Source organism: Notamacropus eugenii, chromosome 2 (assembly GCF_028372415.1).
Source record: "Notamacropus eugenii isolate mMacEug1 chromosome 2, mMacEug1.pri_v2, whole genome shotgun sequence".
NCBI lineage: Eukaryota > Metazoa > Chordata > Mammalia > Diprotodontia > Macropodidae > Notamacropus > Notamacropus eugenii.
The window spans coordinates 443,530,958-443,550,415 of record NC_092873.1 but is presented as its reverse complement, the minus strand read 5'-3'; the positions used below and the strand labels follow the sequence as shown (position 1 = coordinate 443,550,415).

General features: G+C 34.8%; 1 protein-coding gene across 3 annotated transcripts in view; it reads right to left on the bottom strand.

Moving 5' to 3' along the window:
• Nucleotides 1–19,458, bottom strand: part of DENND1B (DENN domain containing 1B) — a 334,070-nt gene that overhangs the window by 127,716 nt on the left and 186,896 nt on the right. For 2 of the 3 annotated variants that reach the window (XM_072648309.1, XM_072648307.1), the window contains exon 8: nucleotides 2,461–2,514. In XM_072648309.1, coding sequence (XP_072504410.1) covers nucleotides 2,461–2,514 — 54 coding nt within the window. The remainder of the gene's footprint in view (nucleotides 1–2,460; nucleotides 2,515–19,458) is intronic. The other variant, XM_072648308.1, reaches the window with a different exon arrangement.

Genomic DNA, 19,458 nt, shown 5'->3' with positions numbered 1-19,458 from the left:
TCTTTTGAGTTTTCTGCATTTAAATTCACTACATCTTGCAATACAACTGATCCATTTTCAAAGCTCCTCTTAAGACTTTCCACTTTGTGTACATAAAACAGATTTCAAGTTTTAAAGTACTATAAAAATATTAAGTATAATGATAATTATTATTATACTGATTATTTAATTTTATTTTTAAAAATTTCTGCCAGAATCGTTATCTAAATGTTAAATTGATATCTACAAAATATAAAGACTTAGAGCAAGTTTTCCTAATACTTGAGTAGAAATTCTTAAAAAGAAACTCTGAAAGGACATGATAAAGTATTCCACAGGATGGGACAGCACGAATAGGCTGTGATTTCCACTGGTGAAGAGAGTAACCAATTGTTTATTTAACGGTTTTATGTAATTATTGAAGTATTAAATGGGAAATTAGTTTGTATATAGGAGTCGTATTTATTTACTTTCCTTTTTTCTCTCATACTCTTCTAATTCATACAGAACTACAACACATAATTTATTGTGTCTTAAGTAAAAAATAATTTATTACAAATGTGAAGGTGTATATTCTGTTAGTCTGTTATAGTTTTTGTTTATTTTAAAATTCCAGAAAAGTAGCTTTTCCTGGGGGATGGGGGGTGGGTGTGAGGGGGAGAAAATGATCTAAATAGCTGAATCAGGTAATTAGCCTTCTCTGCTGTACATTTATTTGTGAGCAAAGGGAAAGACAAGGGTTGGGGGAGGGTAATAACTAGCATCTGCCATTTGCAACAGAGAGAAGCACACTGCAGTGAAAGGGCCAGCGTGTATAAGTTGAAGTATTGTCAGTCAGTCTCAAGGGAAAATGTAACAGGCGGTAACTGGCCCATGATACACAGTACACAAGGGTTCAGAAACTATTAAGGGATTTAAGGGCTTTGATGGGCTGTCTCAGACCCACAATAAGAATACTGGGATCTCTAAGCAGCTTGCTACACAGTTTTTACAGATGGGTTATTTGGTTTGGCAGATACTAAAACTAACACATTATGGTTATGCTATTTTTTATCTTGATATTAATAAACTGGCAACTATAGAATATTACTTAAATTCTTTTTATGTCAGTTCAATAAAGTCATCCATCCATGACAAATGTAATTGGACAGTGGGGAAAGAAATTTGTTAAATTGGATAAAATTTTTTAAAGAACAGAAGAACAAAGAAAAATCTAAACATATCATATGGTATTTTTCATTGCCTTGTTTTCTTTCAGTTATATTTCCATTTAACTATTTTTGTTGTGACTGTTTTTCACTTTCAGACAAATGGAAAAATTATGCAAAAGGTAGAAAGAGAAAACGTTTTTTTCTTGCAATTATCCAAAAAAATAGATGCCCCTCCACATGCAATAAGCCATTTATTAAGTTTACTTTATAACTTGAAAATACCATAGGATAAGCACATTTTACATTTCAAGAGACATGAGCAAGGAAAAGAAATGAACAATCAGTAGCAATGCAAAGTATTATTCCATATACAGAAAGTTATAACTATTATAAGTCCTAATTTAAAAAAAAAATATTGTAGTACTATACAATTTTCCTAGTTAAGCTTCATTTTAAATGTCAACATTTTAAATTTTATTTCACTTAAATCATAACACTTTGCATTGCCTTACAAAATTCAAGACCTACAATAAAGCATTTTATTTAAAATTAAAAAGAAGGAAATCATGCCACAGAACATGAATGATTTGAATACAGTCCAAAATAGGTGTTCAAAAATGTGGTGGTCGTATCAGAAATTGCAAATGCATTTTCCTATTTTATTCTTTTAATTTCTGTATTCATTCCTATACATTAGAAACAAAAGATATATACATAGAAGGAATCTAATTGATAAAAGAGGCATTTGTAAATAAAGAATAGGCATTCCTGCTCACCTGTGCTAAATAAATGGAAAGTAAATCCTTTTTAGACCCTTACTCAGATTCAGATATATCTAGTTAATGGGAAAAGGAAAAGAGAATTGAAAAGAAGGGATAAGAGCCCCAGGGACAGAATCAAGCTTTTTAGCTTTTGAAGGAAGCATCCCTTCCCTGAGCACAATGTCTCCTTGAAATATTTTACAATGTTATTTCAATCCCTGTATATCAAATTCCATTTCCAAGCATAGCAAGGACTAAGGTTAGGCAAGTAAGATTGCTGAGTACCATGCAATGTATAGTGGGGCACATATGATGAAGGAAGTTATTATTATTCATTTTAATAAAAGCACATATTTATTAACGTCAGAAAATTCTACTCTGCAACATTTGTAAGTATTTACTTTGTGATAAATCAAGCTGTATGTGTTACAGTGAAAGCTCAAAGCCTTCAATAGGTATACAAGGAGCACAATTTTCAAACCCTGCCTAGGGCACAAAAATGCCTTCTCTAAGATCTGTTCAGAAAATTTCCAAAGAGAAAATGGATTTGAAAATACTAAAATACTTACACTTTCAGGTATTGTTGGTAGTCCAGTTAAATCAGGGGCAATGAAGTAAGACTGCTAATCAACAAAAAAAAATGTAAGTAAGAACAAAATACAGTGAATGAATTTAATAAATCTAGTAGAGTAGTACACACAATGGGGGAAAGTAAAATAAATTAACCAACAAATTAACAAAATGCTATTAAATAAAACACAGATTTCATTGAAATTAAGTCATTCTTAAGTGCCATAACAAAGCTGAGAGCGAGAAGCAACAGTAAGTCTCCAGTACACGGGATTAGGTGTTGGTGATAAATCAGTTCACACTTTAAAAGCAATGAAAATCAACCAAAATAAATTGAAAGAAGAAAGTAATTCTGACAGGAGAAAAGTTTATTAAGGAAAAAATTACAAGATTGTCATATTTTGATAAAATATTTTAACTGTGGAAAGGCTCACCAAATAAGAATTCTGACCCATTAAGACACCAAGTTCTTTTAAAACGTTTGTTCTAAGGCAATTCATAAGATGGATGACTATAAGTATATATATGTATATATATATATATAACATATGTGTGTATGTATAGATATGTGTGTGCACATGCATATAGATGTATTACAGATCACTATTTAAGTGAGTAGCAGTAAAACCATTTGAACCAATTAAACAGTTTAATTTCTGTTATCAGAAAGTTTTCATTGTTCACTTTGTTTTCTGCAAGCCTTTAATTCTAATAGTTTGGAGAAAAGGAAGTATGGTTTATCACTGTCATGTTTTCATTTTTATATAGAATGTAGGACACAAATTTTCAACTTTAAAACATTTACCACACCATACTTTATTTCTGAAATAACTTTAAATGTAAAACTCAAGAACCAATCAAGGTTCTTGAACAAGGGACTAACATAATCAAAACCGTATTTATAAACAATAATTTGGCAGCTACATGGAAAATTAACTGGAGAGGTGAGAAGTTGAAGATGATATCTCCTTAATCTGATGTAGCCCACTGTAAACTGGGGCATCCTCTCCAAACTCAGTTCCATTAATGAGTGGTTCCCCAAGCTGGCTATATTTCCCCTCTCAGGTTTTTAAAAGTAAACCTGGAGGGTCAAAGGTGATTTTGTAATGCCACAGACTTGAGACCCCATTGTGTGTTTTTTCCTCCCAAAATTATCTCTTGAGAATTAATGTAGTTAGCTAGCCTTAAGAACTTTTAGAGACATTTTCTAAGGTGGTACATTAAGCACAGTTGGTACAAAATATCCTGCAAAAATTCTCTGTGCCAGAAACTTTCCCTCAAGTACAAAATTCAGAGAAAAGAAGCCTCAAGCTTAGAGATCACAATACCAAAAGAATAGCTCACAGCTCCTGATTACCTGAACCCTTTTTTTCTCCCACTAGTAGAGTTCTTCAAAAGCTCCCTTTTAAGCATAGTGTGGGTCTCTTTGTTGGGTTCCTTGTGTGGGTGTGTGTTCGTCCTTTGTTGCCAAAGAAGACCATGCCATCAGAGACATGACTTTGTTTTGAGTGAGGGAGGGTTGTGTGGGTTACTAGCCTCACTTCTCCTCCACAGCCATCTGAATCCAGTGACCAGATATTCATCAGGATGACTGGAGATGACCCAGGATGAGGCAATTGGGGTTAAGTGACTTGCCCAAGGTCATATAGCTAGTGACTCTCAAGAGTCTGAGGTAAGATTTGAACTCAGGTCCTCCTGACTCCTGCACTGGTGCTCTATCCACTGTACCACCTAGCCGCCCTGGGTTCCTTGTAGATATATTCCAGAGTACCAGCTGATCTGGGAATGCCATTTAGAACACTGATGGGCAGACTGCGAGTCTAACATCCTCCAACTGAAGCTGAAAAGTCTTCTTCTGGCCAAACAGGGGTTGGGAGACCAGGGAGAGACCTTCCTTCCACCCCCTGAAAGTTCCTTCTCAGGAATGTACTAGAAAGCCAAATACTCAATTTTCTGGAAAAAACTTATTACCTTCTTTAATTTTTGATACTTTACAAATAATCCCTGGTATTTGGTCAGGTTTCCCTGGACTATCATAATACAATTCATTCTAGTTGAAGGTCTTTTCATACTTAGTTTAAGAACTCTTGATTGAATGACTGATTTAATGAAACAAGTTCTCTCATCTATTTATAGTATCATGGGGTATATGTGGTTTCAATACAAACCTTACACTCCAAGTCTTAATATTTTCTGCCCAGTGCAAATCTCCTAGAATTTGTTTAGCAAAGGTAAAATTTTAAAAAAAAAACCCTCCAAAACTGTGTAAAAGATAGCTTTTGAGTGACTTTGGGGGGGTCAGATATTCTTTTTTTTTTAAATTCTTTCCCTAATGCCTTGTACCAAAAAGGTTCAAGAAAAGTATAATTGACACAATCTACAATCAAACCTTATTATCAATATCCTTAGATACTTCCACATATATGTGATACAAATTAACAATCATATTTTTTTTACAAAGTGCTAGTTGTTTACTCTGTATTATTTGCCAAAAGGTTTTTCCCAACATAAAGCAATAAAGGAAAGAAAAACAAAAGGAAAACAAAATCAAGCTTACTTTCTCAGAGAAGAAGTCTAGATATTCAACAGAATTTTTTGATCATCTGGGCCTCTTCCCACAGGGATGAAGTCACCTCTTTGCTCATAGGTGAGAAACCCAACTGTCTTAGGCAAAAAATTTTTCCATGATTTCCATATGATAAGGTCATTCAGACTGGAGACTAGACAAAATTCTCTAGGTATCCCATTCTACAGAAGGCACACTAAATTTTTCTAGGAGTCCCCAATCACTCTGAAAATTTCCTTTGGGTCCTTACTCCAAAGGGCATCTAAAATTTTCCCCAAAGGATCCCTTCGATTGAAGGCAATTCTCCTGGAATTCAAAATTCACTCAATAACAGAACAAGCAGTCCCAGTCAGAGACTAAAGAAATAGGCCCAAACAACTGGGAAGCTCCAAAGAATAGGAGTTAAGCAGTTCAGGATTGATGACTCAGGAGTTTCTAAGCAACCAAGCTTTCTATCCTATGGACCTATAGTACAAAAGGATCTCAGAAATGACACCTGGATTCATGTCACAAGGTAAGCATCAAAACTGCTTAAAACTAACATAAGGGGGAGGGAATGAAAATATATAAGATATCTTAGAAGGCTTTAAATAAACTGCTAGGCACCATTATGTATCTTAGAAATAAAAACTTTATACTTCTCATATTAGCTTCAATATCAGTATCTATACAGGTTTCATAATGAAACAAGTATCAGCAACAACTCAATGCCTGCACGAATGTTAAAGTCTGCAAAAACTGTTTCAAAAGAAAGTTGTCTGACTTTTACAGAAACACACCTAAAAAACTAACTGTTCACAACTGCAATTTAAAACAAGGGGGAAAAAAATGCAACTTTTTTTCTAGTGGATTTATAGTATAGAAGATTTAAAGCCTTGGGTGGAAAATCTCTCAAATGGGCTCCTGAAAATTCCAATGGCCTCATATTTATCCCACATGAGCTCTTACATGTAGCCCACATAAACTTTGACCTCCAACCCCTGTAGGAAGAGAGGCACACCATGCTTTGAGTTTGCTGTAGGGGACTCAGCTTTCCTTTTGAAATGAAAAGTTTGGTTGTCTTTTCCTTTGGACTTAATGATTAAGATCAATCTGTGAGTATAGGTCTAAAACAAGAGGAAGAAGACACTAATGGAAAAAGAAGAGGGTCCAATATTTTAGCCTCCCAAGAGACATAACTAGTTTTCAAGCCCCAAGCCAGGTTGGTTTGTTTTTTCACCTAAGTATTAAGTGATGACTTCCAATTCACCCTGGGTCCCAAATCTCTTCAGGGAGAGTTCCATATGGCATATGGGATCTTCTGTCTAATAAAGTTTTTTTCCAAACAGAAAGTCAATTTTCTTTGCCTTTTCTTTTCTTTGTTGACTTTGAGTCAAGAAAGACCATTTTTTTTTACACCAAGGCAGATGCTGCTGAATGCTAAATAAGGACTAAATTTAATGAAATATTTTTTGTTCAATCTGCATAATAGTATATTTGGGGATGACTTTAAAATTTTTACCTGTACATGTATGTGAAACTGTATTGGATCTTGCCACATTGTTTGTTCTGAAACCCTGTGTAGCCCTGGAAAATCCAGGTATAGGGTTAAATGCTCTCATCACCTTCCAGGAGTTCAACTCTCATCTTGCTATCATATACATAAGTACTAGTCTCTCTCCTGAGCAACATCAACTGCCTTTTCGACATTCATAAATAGATGTCTCATAGGTACCATAAACTCTTCCAAACAGAATTTATCTTCCTTCCTCTCCCCAAAAAGAAACCTTTTCTTAACTTCCTCATTTCTTCAAGGATACCACCTCTGTCTGGTCCCAGAATTGTAACCAATGAGTCATTTTTAACTACTCGCACTCTCTCACTCCTAAATCCAATCAGATGCCAAGTTTTATTAACTCTATCCTTATATGTGATCTGATGTCTATCTCCTCTCAATGCACATGAACAGCACTCAAGTTCAAACTCTCAATTGTCTATTACCTGGACTACTACAATAGCTTCCTAATTGGTCTCCCTGTCTCAAGGCTCTTCTTTCTCTAATCGATCTTCCATACAGCTGCCAAATTGATAATCCTAAATTAAAGGAGCTCTGATGGTTGCCTATTAATTCTAGATTAAAATATAAACTCCACTATTTGGCAAGTAAAGCCCTTCACAATCTGGCTCTACTCTACCTGGCTAAGCTTCCTATAAACTGTTCCCTGTTACAAATTCTATAATCCAGTTCAAATGTCCTCTTTGCTGTTCCCTATACATATACACATGCCATTCTATTACCCACTACCATTCCTAGAACACATCTCCTCTGCATCATTCCTTTATAGAATCCCTAATTTCCTTCAAGGCTCTGATCAAGTACTTGTCCTAAAGGAGGCCTATCCTGATCATTCTAGCTCCTACCACCCAACTTCCCAGAAATTACTTTGCATAAGATTTGTATTTACTAATGTTGGAACCCCCAGCTGCTTCCTCCACCCACCCCCAACTTAAAATATAAGCTGTTTCAGGGGAAGGGCTGTTTTGTTTCTGTCAATGTTAACACAGTGCCAAGTACAATTCCAGCCACCAATAGGCAATTTAAAATATTTGTTGACTTAATTAATAAAATGATTGCATGCTGGTGGAAGATGGAACAATAAATTCAAAGAATGTTTAATCTTCAAGCTTGTTTAGAACATTGTGTGTGTGTGTATGAAATTGATGAAAAAGAATTCTGCAAAGTAGGGTTGAAGGAAGATTACGAAAGACTTTAAATGGGGGCACTGCAAGTGCACTTTGCTTCTTAGTGTGTCAGAGAGAAAATGGAATGATAGTAATTTCTTGAGTAGATGAGTAATATGATCAGACCTATATCTTACAAAAATCACTCTGGCAACTATGTGTAGACAGAATACAGGCAGGATAGACTGGAAGCAGAGTAAAAATTAGTGGAATATTTAAGCAGTCCAAATAAATGATGATGAAGGCCTAAACTGCAGAGATGTAGTGGAAAAAGAGTGAATATGACTTGATAACTGATCAAGTACAGAGTGGAGGGTAAAGGAAAGGGAAGAGTGAAGACTGATTTCAAAGTTACAAACCTAGATGATCAGGAGAACAGTGGCCTCAAAAGAAGCGCATCCTGGGCCATCTCCAGCCATCCTGATGAATATCAGGCCACTGGACCCAGATGGCTCTGGAGGAGAAAGTGAGGCTGGTGACCCTGCACAGTCCTCACTCACTGAAATCCAAGACACCTGCAAGTCATGTCATCATCATGATGCCATGGTCCTCTTCGAGAATGAAGGACAAACACAAACAACCCCTCCAAAGACAGAGAAAAGTTTAAAGGGCAAATTAAAGAGAAAAAATGATGTGTAGCCCATAAATCTAAGACACTAAAATAAACTCCTTGAGTCAACAATTTAGTTAGAAAAAATACACATGAAAATATAACTAATAATATAATATATGGAAAGACTTTTTTTTTTACTAAATTGATGGGTAATAATGTCATAAACATGATATATCTTGATATAATTAATGAATCTGGCAAATTATCTCAAAATATCCTTATAGAAATGAGAGAAACCGTAATGAAAATGTAATTAGATACATATTATACTTTGAAGCAGCTAAGTGGCACAGTGGATCGAGTGCTGGTCCTGGAGTACGGCCTATCTGAATTCAAATTATGCCTCAGATACTTAATTCTGCAATTCTGGGCAAATCATTAAACTCTGTCTGCCTTAGTTACCTTATCCATAAAATTGGGACATCTTTCATATTTGTGAATCAAATGAGCTATTTCTAAAACCCTTAACACAGTGTCTACCCCCTAGGTGCTTGGTAAGTGCTTGTTCCATTTCCTTCCTTATCCCTGGGTCACTAATTGACCATACCCATGTCCAATATAGAAGGAAGTCATAATTAGAATGTCATGGGGTTCAATGGACATTGGAGGAAGACATGGAAAGCCTTCTTGTTCTTCTCCAAGCTCTATTCCTGATTCTGTGAATGTTCTCTACCACACCACAGCAGCTGCTTCACCCTGGAAGTTCACTCCTTACTATTCCCAACAGTTTTATGCCTTCCTTATATGTGTTCTCCTATTAGAATACAAGTTCCTTAGGAACTTAACTCTTTCAGCTTATATTTGTATTTCCAACAACACTGTTCCATACAGCACTTAATACTTAATGATAACTCAAAGCTGAAAGATATAGTTAATAAAATATATGGTTGAATCTATTTTTTTAAAAATCTGGAATAACGGCCCAAACTTAGCAAAATGAAATTTAACATGGATAAATCCAGCATTTGTCATAATTTTACACTCTGGAAGGATATAGAAAGACCTAAGGCCACTTGATAGACAACAATTCGTGTGAAAAGAAACAAGAGCCTGAGAGTCTTAGTTGACAAGTAGAATAAGTCAAAGGTGTGACACAGGTACAAGAAAAGTAACGTAATCCTGGGCTAGGATGGCTAATGCACAAATCAAGGGAAATTCCCAGTATTCTGCATTGGTCAGATAAACCAGAGCTATAATTTTATGTTCTGGTCTGGATACTATATTTGAAAAAACTCTATGAAAAACTTTAATGTGACAAAAAGAAGGCTATCATGATGGGTGAGGAAACTTTGTCATAAGTTAACCGGTTGAAAAAAAGATAATGTTTGACATGAAGAAGAAGAAAGGAAACAGGGAGGGTGAGAAATACATGCTAGCTGTCTTTAAATATTTAAAGGGTTAATATATAGAAACAGTATTAGATTTAAAATACAGTTAGCTAAAAAGGGTAGAGTGGTAGAATTTCCAAACAAGTAGATTTGGGAATCAATATAGTGAATTCTAATCATAACCATTTAAAAATGGAATGGGCTTCTGGACTGCAATCTGGAATCATGTAAAGAAAGTGACTAAAATGACCTTACCCTTTGATCCTGAGATTCCACTGCCAGTCAGATATATGAAGAAGGTCAAAGGAAAGAGAGGAGTATTTTTGCAAGGTGCACGAAATATAGCAGAACTGTATATATAGTCACTGGAAACAAAGTGGATGCCTATCTACTGGGATTGGCTAAACAGGTTGTGGTACATAAGAGCAGTAGAATATTAGAGTGCTTTTAGCAACAATGAATATAGCAAAGCACAACAGGTTTCTAAATATGGATACAGAGTGAAACAAGCAGAACCAGAAACATAATACACATAATGACTACAACAATGAAAACAAAAAGATCTACCACCAAAAAAAATAAAATAAAATAAAAGGCTAGGAAATTTTCATGACCAATCTCAACTCCAAAAAAGACATATGAGAAGGTACCTCTACCCACTTCTTTACAGGGGTGGGGGATTATAGATTTAGAACACTAACAATGTAAGGCTTCATTGGGTATATTCATTTTGCTAAACTGCTTCCCTTTTCTTCCCCCTTTCTTTTCTTCCTCTGTAATAAGGGATAAAGGAGATGATAATAATAGCAGGTAGCATGTACATAGCATTTAAAGGCTAAGAAAACCCTTTTATACTTATTATCTCATTTTATTCTCGAGGTATTAACAAAAAATATATTATTAAAAAATGGAATTGGCTGCTTAATAAAGTAATGAATTTCACAACCCAGGTACTCAAGTAGAGACTGGTAACACTCTCAGGAGTGAACTAGAAGGAATATCTGTGTTGGGTAGGAACCTAAAAGAACCACTAAGGACCCTTCCAAATCTAAGATTCTATACAGCTGTAAAGAATAAATGAGGATACTGATAAAGTGTGCTACTGAAGTTCCCAGAAGGGAAATATCACTTCAGGGTGGAATCACTGAAGTTCAGAAAAGGGAAAGATTATTTCAGGGTAGAACTGTCAAAACAGAGAAGGTGAGACTTGGAAGAGCATAAGGAAAGAGGAGAAAAGCAAACTGGAACACTGAATGATCAAAGGTGTATGTCTGTCCTTTGCTCCAAAGAAGACCATGCCATCAAAGATATAATGACATGACTTGCACTTGACTTTGTTTTGAGTGAGGGAGGGCTGTGCAGGTCACCAGCCTCACTTCTCCTCCACAGCCATCTGAATCCAGTGACCAGATATTCATCAGGATGACTGGAGATGACCCAGGATGAGGCAATTGGGTTTAAGTGAGTTGCCCAAGGTCACACAGCTAGTGAGTGTCAAGTGTCTGAAGTGAGATTGGAACTCAGGTCCTCCCGACTCCTGCACTGGTGCTCTATCCACTGCACCACCTAGTTGCCCTATGATCAAAGGTATGCAAGTGTTAAAGCAATTACATTTGCTCAAAAGAGCAAGGTAAAGTATTGCTAGAATGATAGGTTCATGCAGGAAATTTACAAGAGATGACAGTGGAAAACTAATGAATTGTACGTAGAGAAATGATAAAAATTTCAGGTGAAGTTTTAAGAAAATTAATTTACAGACTGGAAAAGGATGAGACCGGAGGATGGAATAATCTATCAATCATCAAGCATTTATAAGCACCCAATATGTTCCAGGCATTCTGCTACAAAAACGAAAGTAAAACATTCCCTGCCCCCAAGAAGCCTATGTTCTAATAAGACAAGGCTCTTTACACACACACACACACACACACACACACACACACACACACACACACACACACCACACCACACCACACCACACACCACACCAAGTGGCTAGATTATGAGCTGAACTATTAAAAGAAAAAAAGTTTGAAAACTTTTAACATCCCTAAGTCCTTGCCTATAGTCAATAGGAAATATTATTGGCTATTCACTTAGAAACCTGAATCCCCTTCCCACATTGCAAACACTTTCCTGAAGAAAGGGTATAATTAGGAATTTAGTTATAAAGTTATATCTAGAGTAGTTTATACTGAATTTACATTTTAACCAAGTTAGTCTTAACAAATTCAAGTCTTAAATATTTGTTTTTGCTACAAGAGTTGTATAAGAGAGATATCTGTCAGTCTGAAGGTTATACCTATTGTATATTACTTCATTAGATTCTAATGACTGCTTTTTTACATCAGGATGTATTCTAAGCTGTTTTTGAAAAAGAGAAATACTAGGAGAAAGGAATGTTAAGTAAAAATATTTTATGTGATTTTTTAAAAGGTCAGGTAATTTTTTACTTGCTAGCTAATTTATGGCAACAACTTGAGAGTATTTATCACTGGGATTAGTGAGACTTTCCTATTTGAGGTAAAACTTTTGGGGATCCTGAATACTTCTTCTGAGCACTGTTTTCAGGTTTGTGGTGCCTTTGGGCCACTGTTTCACCACTTCAAGAAAAATGCCAGCAGCTCAAGGGAGTGACACCTGAGATCTAAGGCCAGTGGATACTTATACCTGGGAATAAGGTTAGGAGGGCAACCTTGAGAAGGCTAAGACAGGACCCTCCTAATTCATCTTCCCATATAAGAAATCTTACTCTCTGATTAAGTCTGGGCCTAGCTGCGTATCCTGCCATATACTTGGCTGCTTACACTATTCTTGTAAATGTATTGAGTCCTTCTGAGCCCTGGGGCTCAGGCCCGGAGGACCAGCACTGATGCTGTTACATTCATGTTCCTGCTTCCTCTTGTAGCAAATCTCTCTAACCAGGCATGTTAGGCATGTTAGGCTTGTTGCTGCAATATTTTAGTAACTCTTACTATTTTCAATCTGAAACTCTAGTAGTCAATACCATGTCCTAAACAAGTAAGTAAAGAGTATTTGGACTTCTCATCTGGCTGTGTAGTTATATATTTGTGTATAAAATAAGGTTCTGAAATATTTCAAAATGATATGAGAATAATTGGGTATTGATGCAACAGTTTATGGACCAAGCTTTTATTGTATTAACTCTAAATCAGAAACATCTTCAGGGTGTGTGTGTGTGTGTGTGTGTGTGTGTGTGTGTGTGTGTGTGTGTGCATGTGAGTGTGTGTGTGAGTGTGTGCATGTGTGTGTGAGTGTGTGAGTGAGTGTGTGCATGTGTGTGTGAGTGAGTGTGTGTGTGTGTGTGTGTGTGTGTGTGTGTGTGTGTGCGCACGCATGTATGCGCACCTGCGGGCAAAGGAAGGCATGAGGAAGGAGTATATTCCAGGAAGGCAAAGAGGACAATCAGTGCTAAAGCACATAGACAAGAAATGGAACATCATGGATGCAAAACAGCAAATAGATGGACATGGTTGTACTAAAGTAAGTGGAAAATGAGGGCTAGGGTATAAAAAACTTTAAATGCCGAAAGAGTTCACTGGATGTAGAAGGTGAGGAAGGAAAAGTGACATGGTCAGGCCTGAGCTTTATGGGAAAAGGATAAGGTGTTAAATAGGACAGTAGTAGCAGAACAGAAATGTCTTATGTCAACCCCAAATCATACAGCACATTTTACATGGAAAAATATGCAATTTAAAAAAAGTACATTTTGGTGAGAACAATTGAAAGCAGGTTGGCATCAAGAAAACTGGATTTGGAGTCTGAGAGAAATATGGGAAGAGCTAGTTTCCAGTACTAGCTTTTTCACTTACTAGTTATATAACCTTGGGCAAGTCATTTAAATCAATCAATAACTATTTATTAAGTGGTTTCCATGTGCCAGGCACTACATTAAACACTAGGAAAGACATTTTGATAGCCAAGAGGATAAAGCAAAACTCAAAAGTGGCAGAAGGCAAGGGTTGAAAAAATTTAGATAGGGGAGCCATGTAACTGCCGACAGAGATCCAATGATGGGCCTCTATTATATTTCAAGATTAGTTTTGCTTACTCTTCCTCTCACCTCCTTTTTCCACCCTCCCATTTTTTTTATTTCTTATTTAAAATGCTCTCTGGGAGGGGGAGAGGAAAGAAATAGTTTGAGAAATATAAATAATATAAAAACAAAAGAGAGCAATAAAAAATTTAAATAATTAACTTTGTTGACACTAGTTTATCCTGAGAACTTTCTACCCTTATTATTTTTATAGGCATTTTATCTCAAGTACTACAGATACAAACAATATGTACCCATGAAATAGCTTTACCTCAGGGTCACTAAACATCAGGAAAAGAAAGGTTTCCCTCCAGGAAGTCATAGGAATGCCAAAGTAGCAGTGAATAATTAAGTGACTAATCAAGAAAATAATCAAATATATAACTGTTTTCAGAATGACAAGAAAATCTACTTCAAGAAATTTTTAACTATGCCAACAATATTGTATTTAGGATAAACAACAACAAAGAAAGACATGCTGAGTTATTAGTTGACGAGCTTGGATAAAGAATGAATTGGGTACAATATCTACAAATGTTATGGGGACAGGAGGCATAAAGGAAATATATATTAATGGATATGAAACCTTATATATCTGGTAATAGGAACTTTAGTTACATTTTCTGTGATGAAAACTTGTTTCTGAGCTGTGTGGGCCAATTATATTGTTGTGTGAAAGATAACCCAAAGCAACAGAAACAGTTTCATTTACTTTCTTGTATGTATAGCAAGGTTCCAATTACAGTGACGTGGTCACATTATTTGATTTCACACTATTTAAAATTATTACCATATTAAATTATTTAAAATCATTACCATATTAAAATATGGTAACTGGCTCCAGCCCAATGGAAAAAGAAACAAATCTTTAAATAAGTTTTTATTTGTTTATTAACATATCAGCAAAGGATAAGAAAAATATATTTCTGATGCAAGCTTATTAGAGAATAATAGAATAGTTAACGAAATAAAAAAATTTAAATTACTGAATATCATGTGTAAAGATAAGACTAGTGACATGATGAAAAACAATATTGTTATTATTTAAAATATTTTGGCAGGATAGAATGAACTATCTTCTTTCTTTAAATCTTCATGTAAATGTAGAGTATATCCAACTCTCTGAGAATTCACATGCTCACTCTAGCCAAGTGGAAAAAAAGCAAGACAAATGACAAAATATGTGTCAATCTGCACTCAGAGTCTGTCAGTTCTCTTTCAGAAGGTAGCCAGCATTTTTCATGAGTCCTTTGGAATTGTCATGGATCACAGCATTGGTCAGAGTGGCTAAGTCAGAGTTGATTACTATTATAATCTTGCCATCACAGCTTATTCTCCTAGTTCTGCTCATTTTACTTTGTATCAGTTCATATAAATTTTCTTAGGGCGTTCGGAAACCATCCCCTTTATCATTTCTTTTAGCATAATAGTATTCAATCACACCTTCATATGCCTTACCTTGTTCAGCTATTCCCCAATTGATGGGCATCTTCTCAATTTCAAATTCTTTGCCACCACAAAAAAGAACTGCTATAAGTATTTATACATGGGTCCTTTTCCTTTGTTTTTGATTTCCTTGGGGTATAAAACTAGTAGCAATAATGCGGCAAAGGCTATGCAGTGTTTTATAGCCTTTGGGCATAGTTAGAAATTATTCTTCAGAATAGTGAGACTAGTTCACAGATCCACCAACAGTACATTAGAGTTATCTATTTTCCCACCTATCTGATGGGTGTAAGGCATACTTCAGGCTTATTTTAATTTGCATTTCTCCAATTATTAGTTATTTGGAGTATTTTTATGTGACAACAGCTTTCATGTCTTTTTCTGAAAACTACGTACAGATATTCTTTGATCATTTTCAACTGGGGAATGGCTTTTCTTCTTTTTTTCTTCTACTTTTCTTCTATTTTTGGTTGCATTTGTTTTGCTTGTGCAAAATATTTTTAATGTAATTAAAGTTATCCATTTTACCTCCCATGATCCTCTCTATCTTTCATTTGGTCATGAACTCTTCCCCTATCCGTAGATGCCAGGTAATTTTTTCTGTGTTCCCCTTTATATTTAGAGCATGTTCTGATTTTGAGTTTATCTTAGCATACGCAGTGTGAGATGTTGGTCTATGCCTAGTTTCTGCCAGGATACTTTCCAGTTCTCCCAGAAGTTTTGACACTCAGTTCTTGTACCAATAAATGGGCTCTTTGAGTTTATCAAACACTAGGCTACCACATTTACTTCTGTATATTGTGTACCTAATCTATTCCACTGATCAAGAACTCTTATTTCTTATCCACTACCAAACTGTCTTGATGGTCCACTTTGTAGTATAGTTTGAGATCTGGTATTGCTAGGTTGCTTTCCTTCACAATATTTTTTTCATTAATTCCCTTGATATTCTTGACTTTTTGTTCCTCCAGATAAATTCTGTTATTTTTTTCTAGTTCTACAAAGTAATCTTTTGGTAGTTTGATTGTATGGCACTGAATCAGTAAATTAATTTAGGTGGTATTGCTATTTTTATTATACTGGATTAGGCTATCTATGAACAATTACTATTTCTCCAATTGTTTAGATATGTCTTTATTTAAATGAATTGTATTTTATAATTGTGATTTTACATGCCCTGGGTGTATCCTGGCAAGTAGACTTCCAAGTACCTTACATTGCCTACAGTTACTTTAGACAACTTCTTTTCTATCTCTTCTTCCTGGGTTTTCTTTATAAAATGTAGAAATGCTCATGATTTCTGTGGGTTTGTTTTGTATCCTATAACTCTGCTATTGTTTTTTTTAACCAGTTTTTTAGTTGAGTCTCTAAGGCTCTCTACTTATATTATCATATCATCTGCAAAAATTGATAGTTTTGTTTCCTTATTGCCTATGCTTATTCCTTTAACTTCTTTTTCTTATTTTATTGCTATAAACAGCATTTCTAGTACAATATTCTGAATAATAATGGTGATAACGGATAGCCTTCCTTCACTGCTAAATCTTATTATAAAGGCTTTTAGTCTATCCCCATTACAAATGTTTGCTCTTAATTTTAGATACTACCTTTCATTTTAGGAAAAGTTCCATTTATTCCTATACTTTCTAGTGTTTTTAATATGAAGGTCATATTTTGTCAAAAACCTTTTTTGTATCTATTGATATAATCACATTTTTATTGTTTTTGTTGTTTATATGGTCACTTATGCTTATAGTTTTCCTAATATTGAACCAGCCCTGAATACCTGATGTAAATTTTATCTTATATAATATACAATTATATTATATATAATATATATTTGTATAATTTATATAGAAGATCATATATAACTATTAGGAGATCCTTAGAAACTTTAAATCCAGGTTGAGTTTTTTTCTTTGACAAATGTCAGTTCTTCTCCAGAGTAAGTCTGTTTCACACACATTTGAAAAATCTGTTGGTCACTGTAGCCACTTCTTTTGACTCTTTTCTTCAAAACAGAAGTATATTTGGCTGTTTTTTCTCATCTAAATTAGTTCTCTCTCCAGAAATTTTAACATTTTACAAGTGAACTCAATTTTAAAGTGATCAAACCAGCTGCTAATAATAAAGGTTTTGTCATTTTCCACTTCATTTACATTTCCTTATGCAGTCTTAAATAAACTTGAAGATTTTGTCTGAATGGCTATTCCGCTAAGAGGAACTGCATTTTTTTATTTCAGTCTTCAATCCAAACAGCTAAAAAAGCTCCATTTCTATCATTATAACCACTCTATTCCTCATAGCTGTTGGAAAACCACTAAAGGTTTATACATAACTTTGCAACTTTTCTTTTATTTCATCTGAATCAGAGCTTCAAACATCCCAACATCTCATCCTATTTTAGTGATGCTATGACCATGTTATCGGATTACACTAAATTTTTGCTCTAATGTACTAGGCTTCTTCTTTGTGGGGCTTGAAGTGTTTCAATCTGAAGAGTCCACATTGTCCAGCTTGATAAGGGTTCTTTTTAAAACAATTAACACAAATATTGGTATCCAGCAGCATATTATATCCACATGCAAAATGATTAAAAGTACAAACTGTTGCAGCACATTAAAACCTTTCATGTCACATTCATTGAAATTTGCTCACATTACATGCAACCTAGTATCATTTTATAATCTGCACTAAATAAAATTTTATTATTAAAACTCATTAATCACAACTCACTGTTTTCCAACCTGATATGAGCATAAAGATTGTTCGTAGTTTAAAAATATGTAGGCATATGAAATCCATAAAGGTCTGATTATACTAAGAACATTTATAAAGTCATGAAGATAAAAAATATGAAAAGAAAGAGGTTTGCTGACATTTTTATCTCATCAGCAAGGCTAATGGAATTATATTTTCACTCCATCTTCCAAATTTCCCTATTTTTATTATAAGCAAGAATATTCTTCCAGTCTCCAAAGTATGTAACCATGGCATTAACTTCACTCCTCAACCCACACATGCAATCAGTTACTGATTTTCTGACATTCCACCCCCACAACATCTCTCCCATCCAACCTGCTTTGTTCTAGTCACAAAGTTAGCACATGTGTTCAGGTCCTCTTTGTCTGGATCACTGCGATGGTTTCTAAACAGGACTTCATGTCTCAAGTCTCTCCTCACTCAAATATACTCTTCCACATAGCTAACAAAGTGATTTTCTTTAATTACAATTCTGATCACATCACTCCTAGTCAATAAATTCCAGTGATGACTTACTGCCTCTACATTCAAATGCAAGCTCCTCTGGTTAGCTTTGAAAACCTTTCACAACTTGGCCTCAATCTATTTCCATTTTCATTAAAATACAGGACTTCTCTTCTTAGCCCAAAGTGAACCTTCTCACCGTTCCTCACACATAGAATTCCATCTTCAATTTCTATGCCTTTGCATTGGATATCTCTCACAGAAGAATACATTCCTCCTTCCTCTTTACAGAGTAATCCTTCCTTCTCTCTCTCTCCAAGACTCAGTTCAAGGATCACCTTCTAAACAATTTCCCAATTTCACCAAATGCTAGTGTCCTCCTTCCCTAACTTTCTTAAATTATTCCTGAATTTATTTTGTATATATTTATATATATATACATATATATGCACTTATATATGTCCTCCCTCAAGATAAGAATACAACCTCCTTGAGAACGAAGATTATTTCATTTTTTAAAATCTTATCTCTATTTCCTAGCACAGTACCTAGAACACAGTAAGTACTTAATAAATGCATGCTGACTGAATCTATACTTGTTGTAATATAATGATTATAATATATTAAACAATACATTACTAAGTATAATATATAAAAATTATAATAAAAGCCATTAAGTGTTGTAAGTTCCTAAGAAGAAAGATGGAAGCATTTTTGTACCTGAATAAATACATGTAGAAGTAATCAACAGAACAGTGAACTTAAGAATATATTTGATTCTACACAAAATTCAACAAACATAAGGGACTTTCCTTAAAGTATCTCTCATGTATAAAGTAAAATCACTCAAGTATTTAAGATAAATAGGACATAAAATCACTGCTTAATGATCCAATGAATACTGACATTAACTATAATGTGAAACTAGGAGTTGTTCACCTAACGTGTTTAGTGTCAGTAAAGAAGTCCTTAACGCTAATGGAGTCAGGATTCTCAGATGACAATACACTGATGGCAATAAGCTTTTAAGACCCTACAAAATCAACATCAATATATATA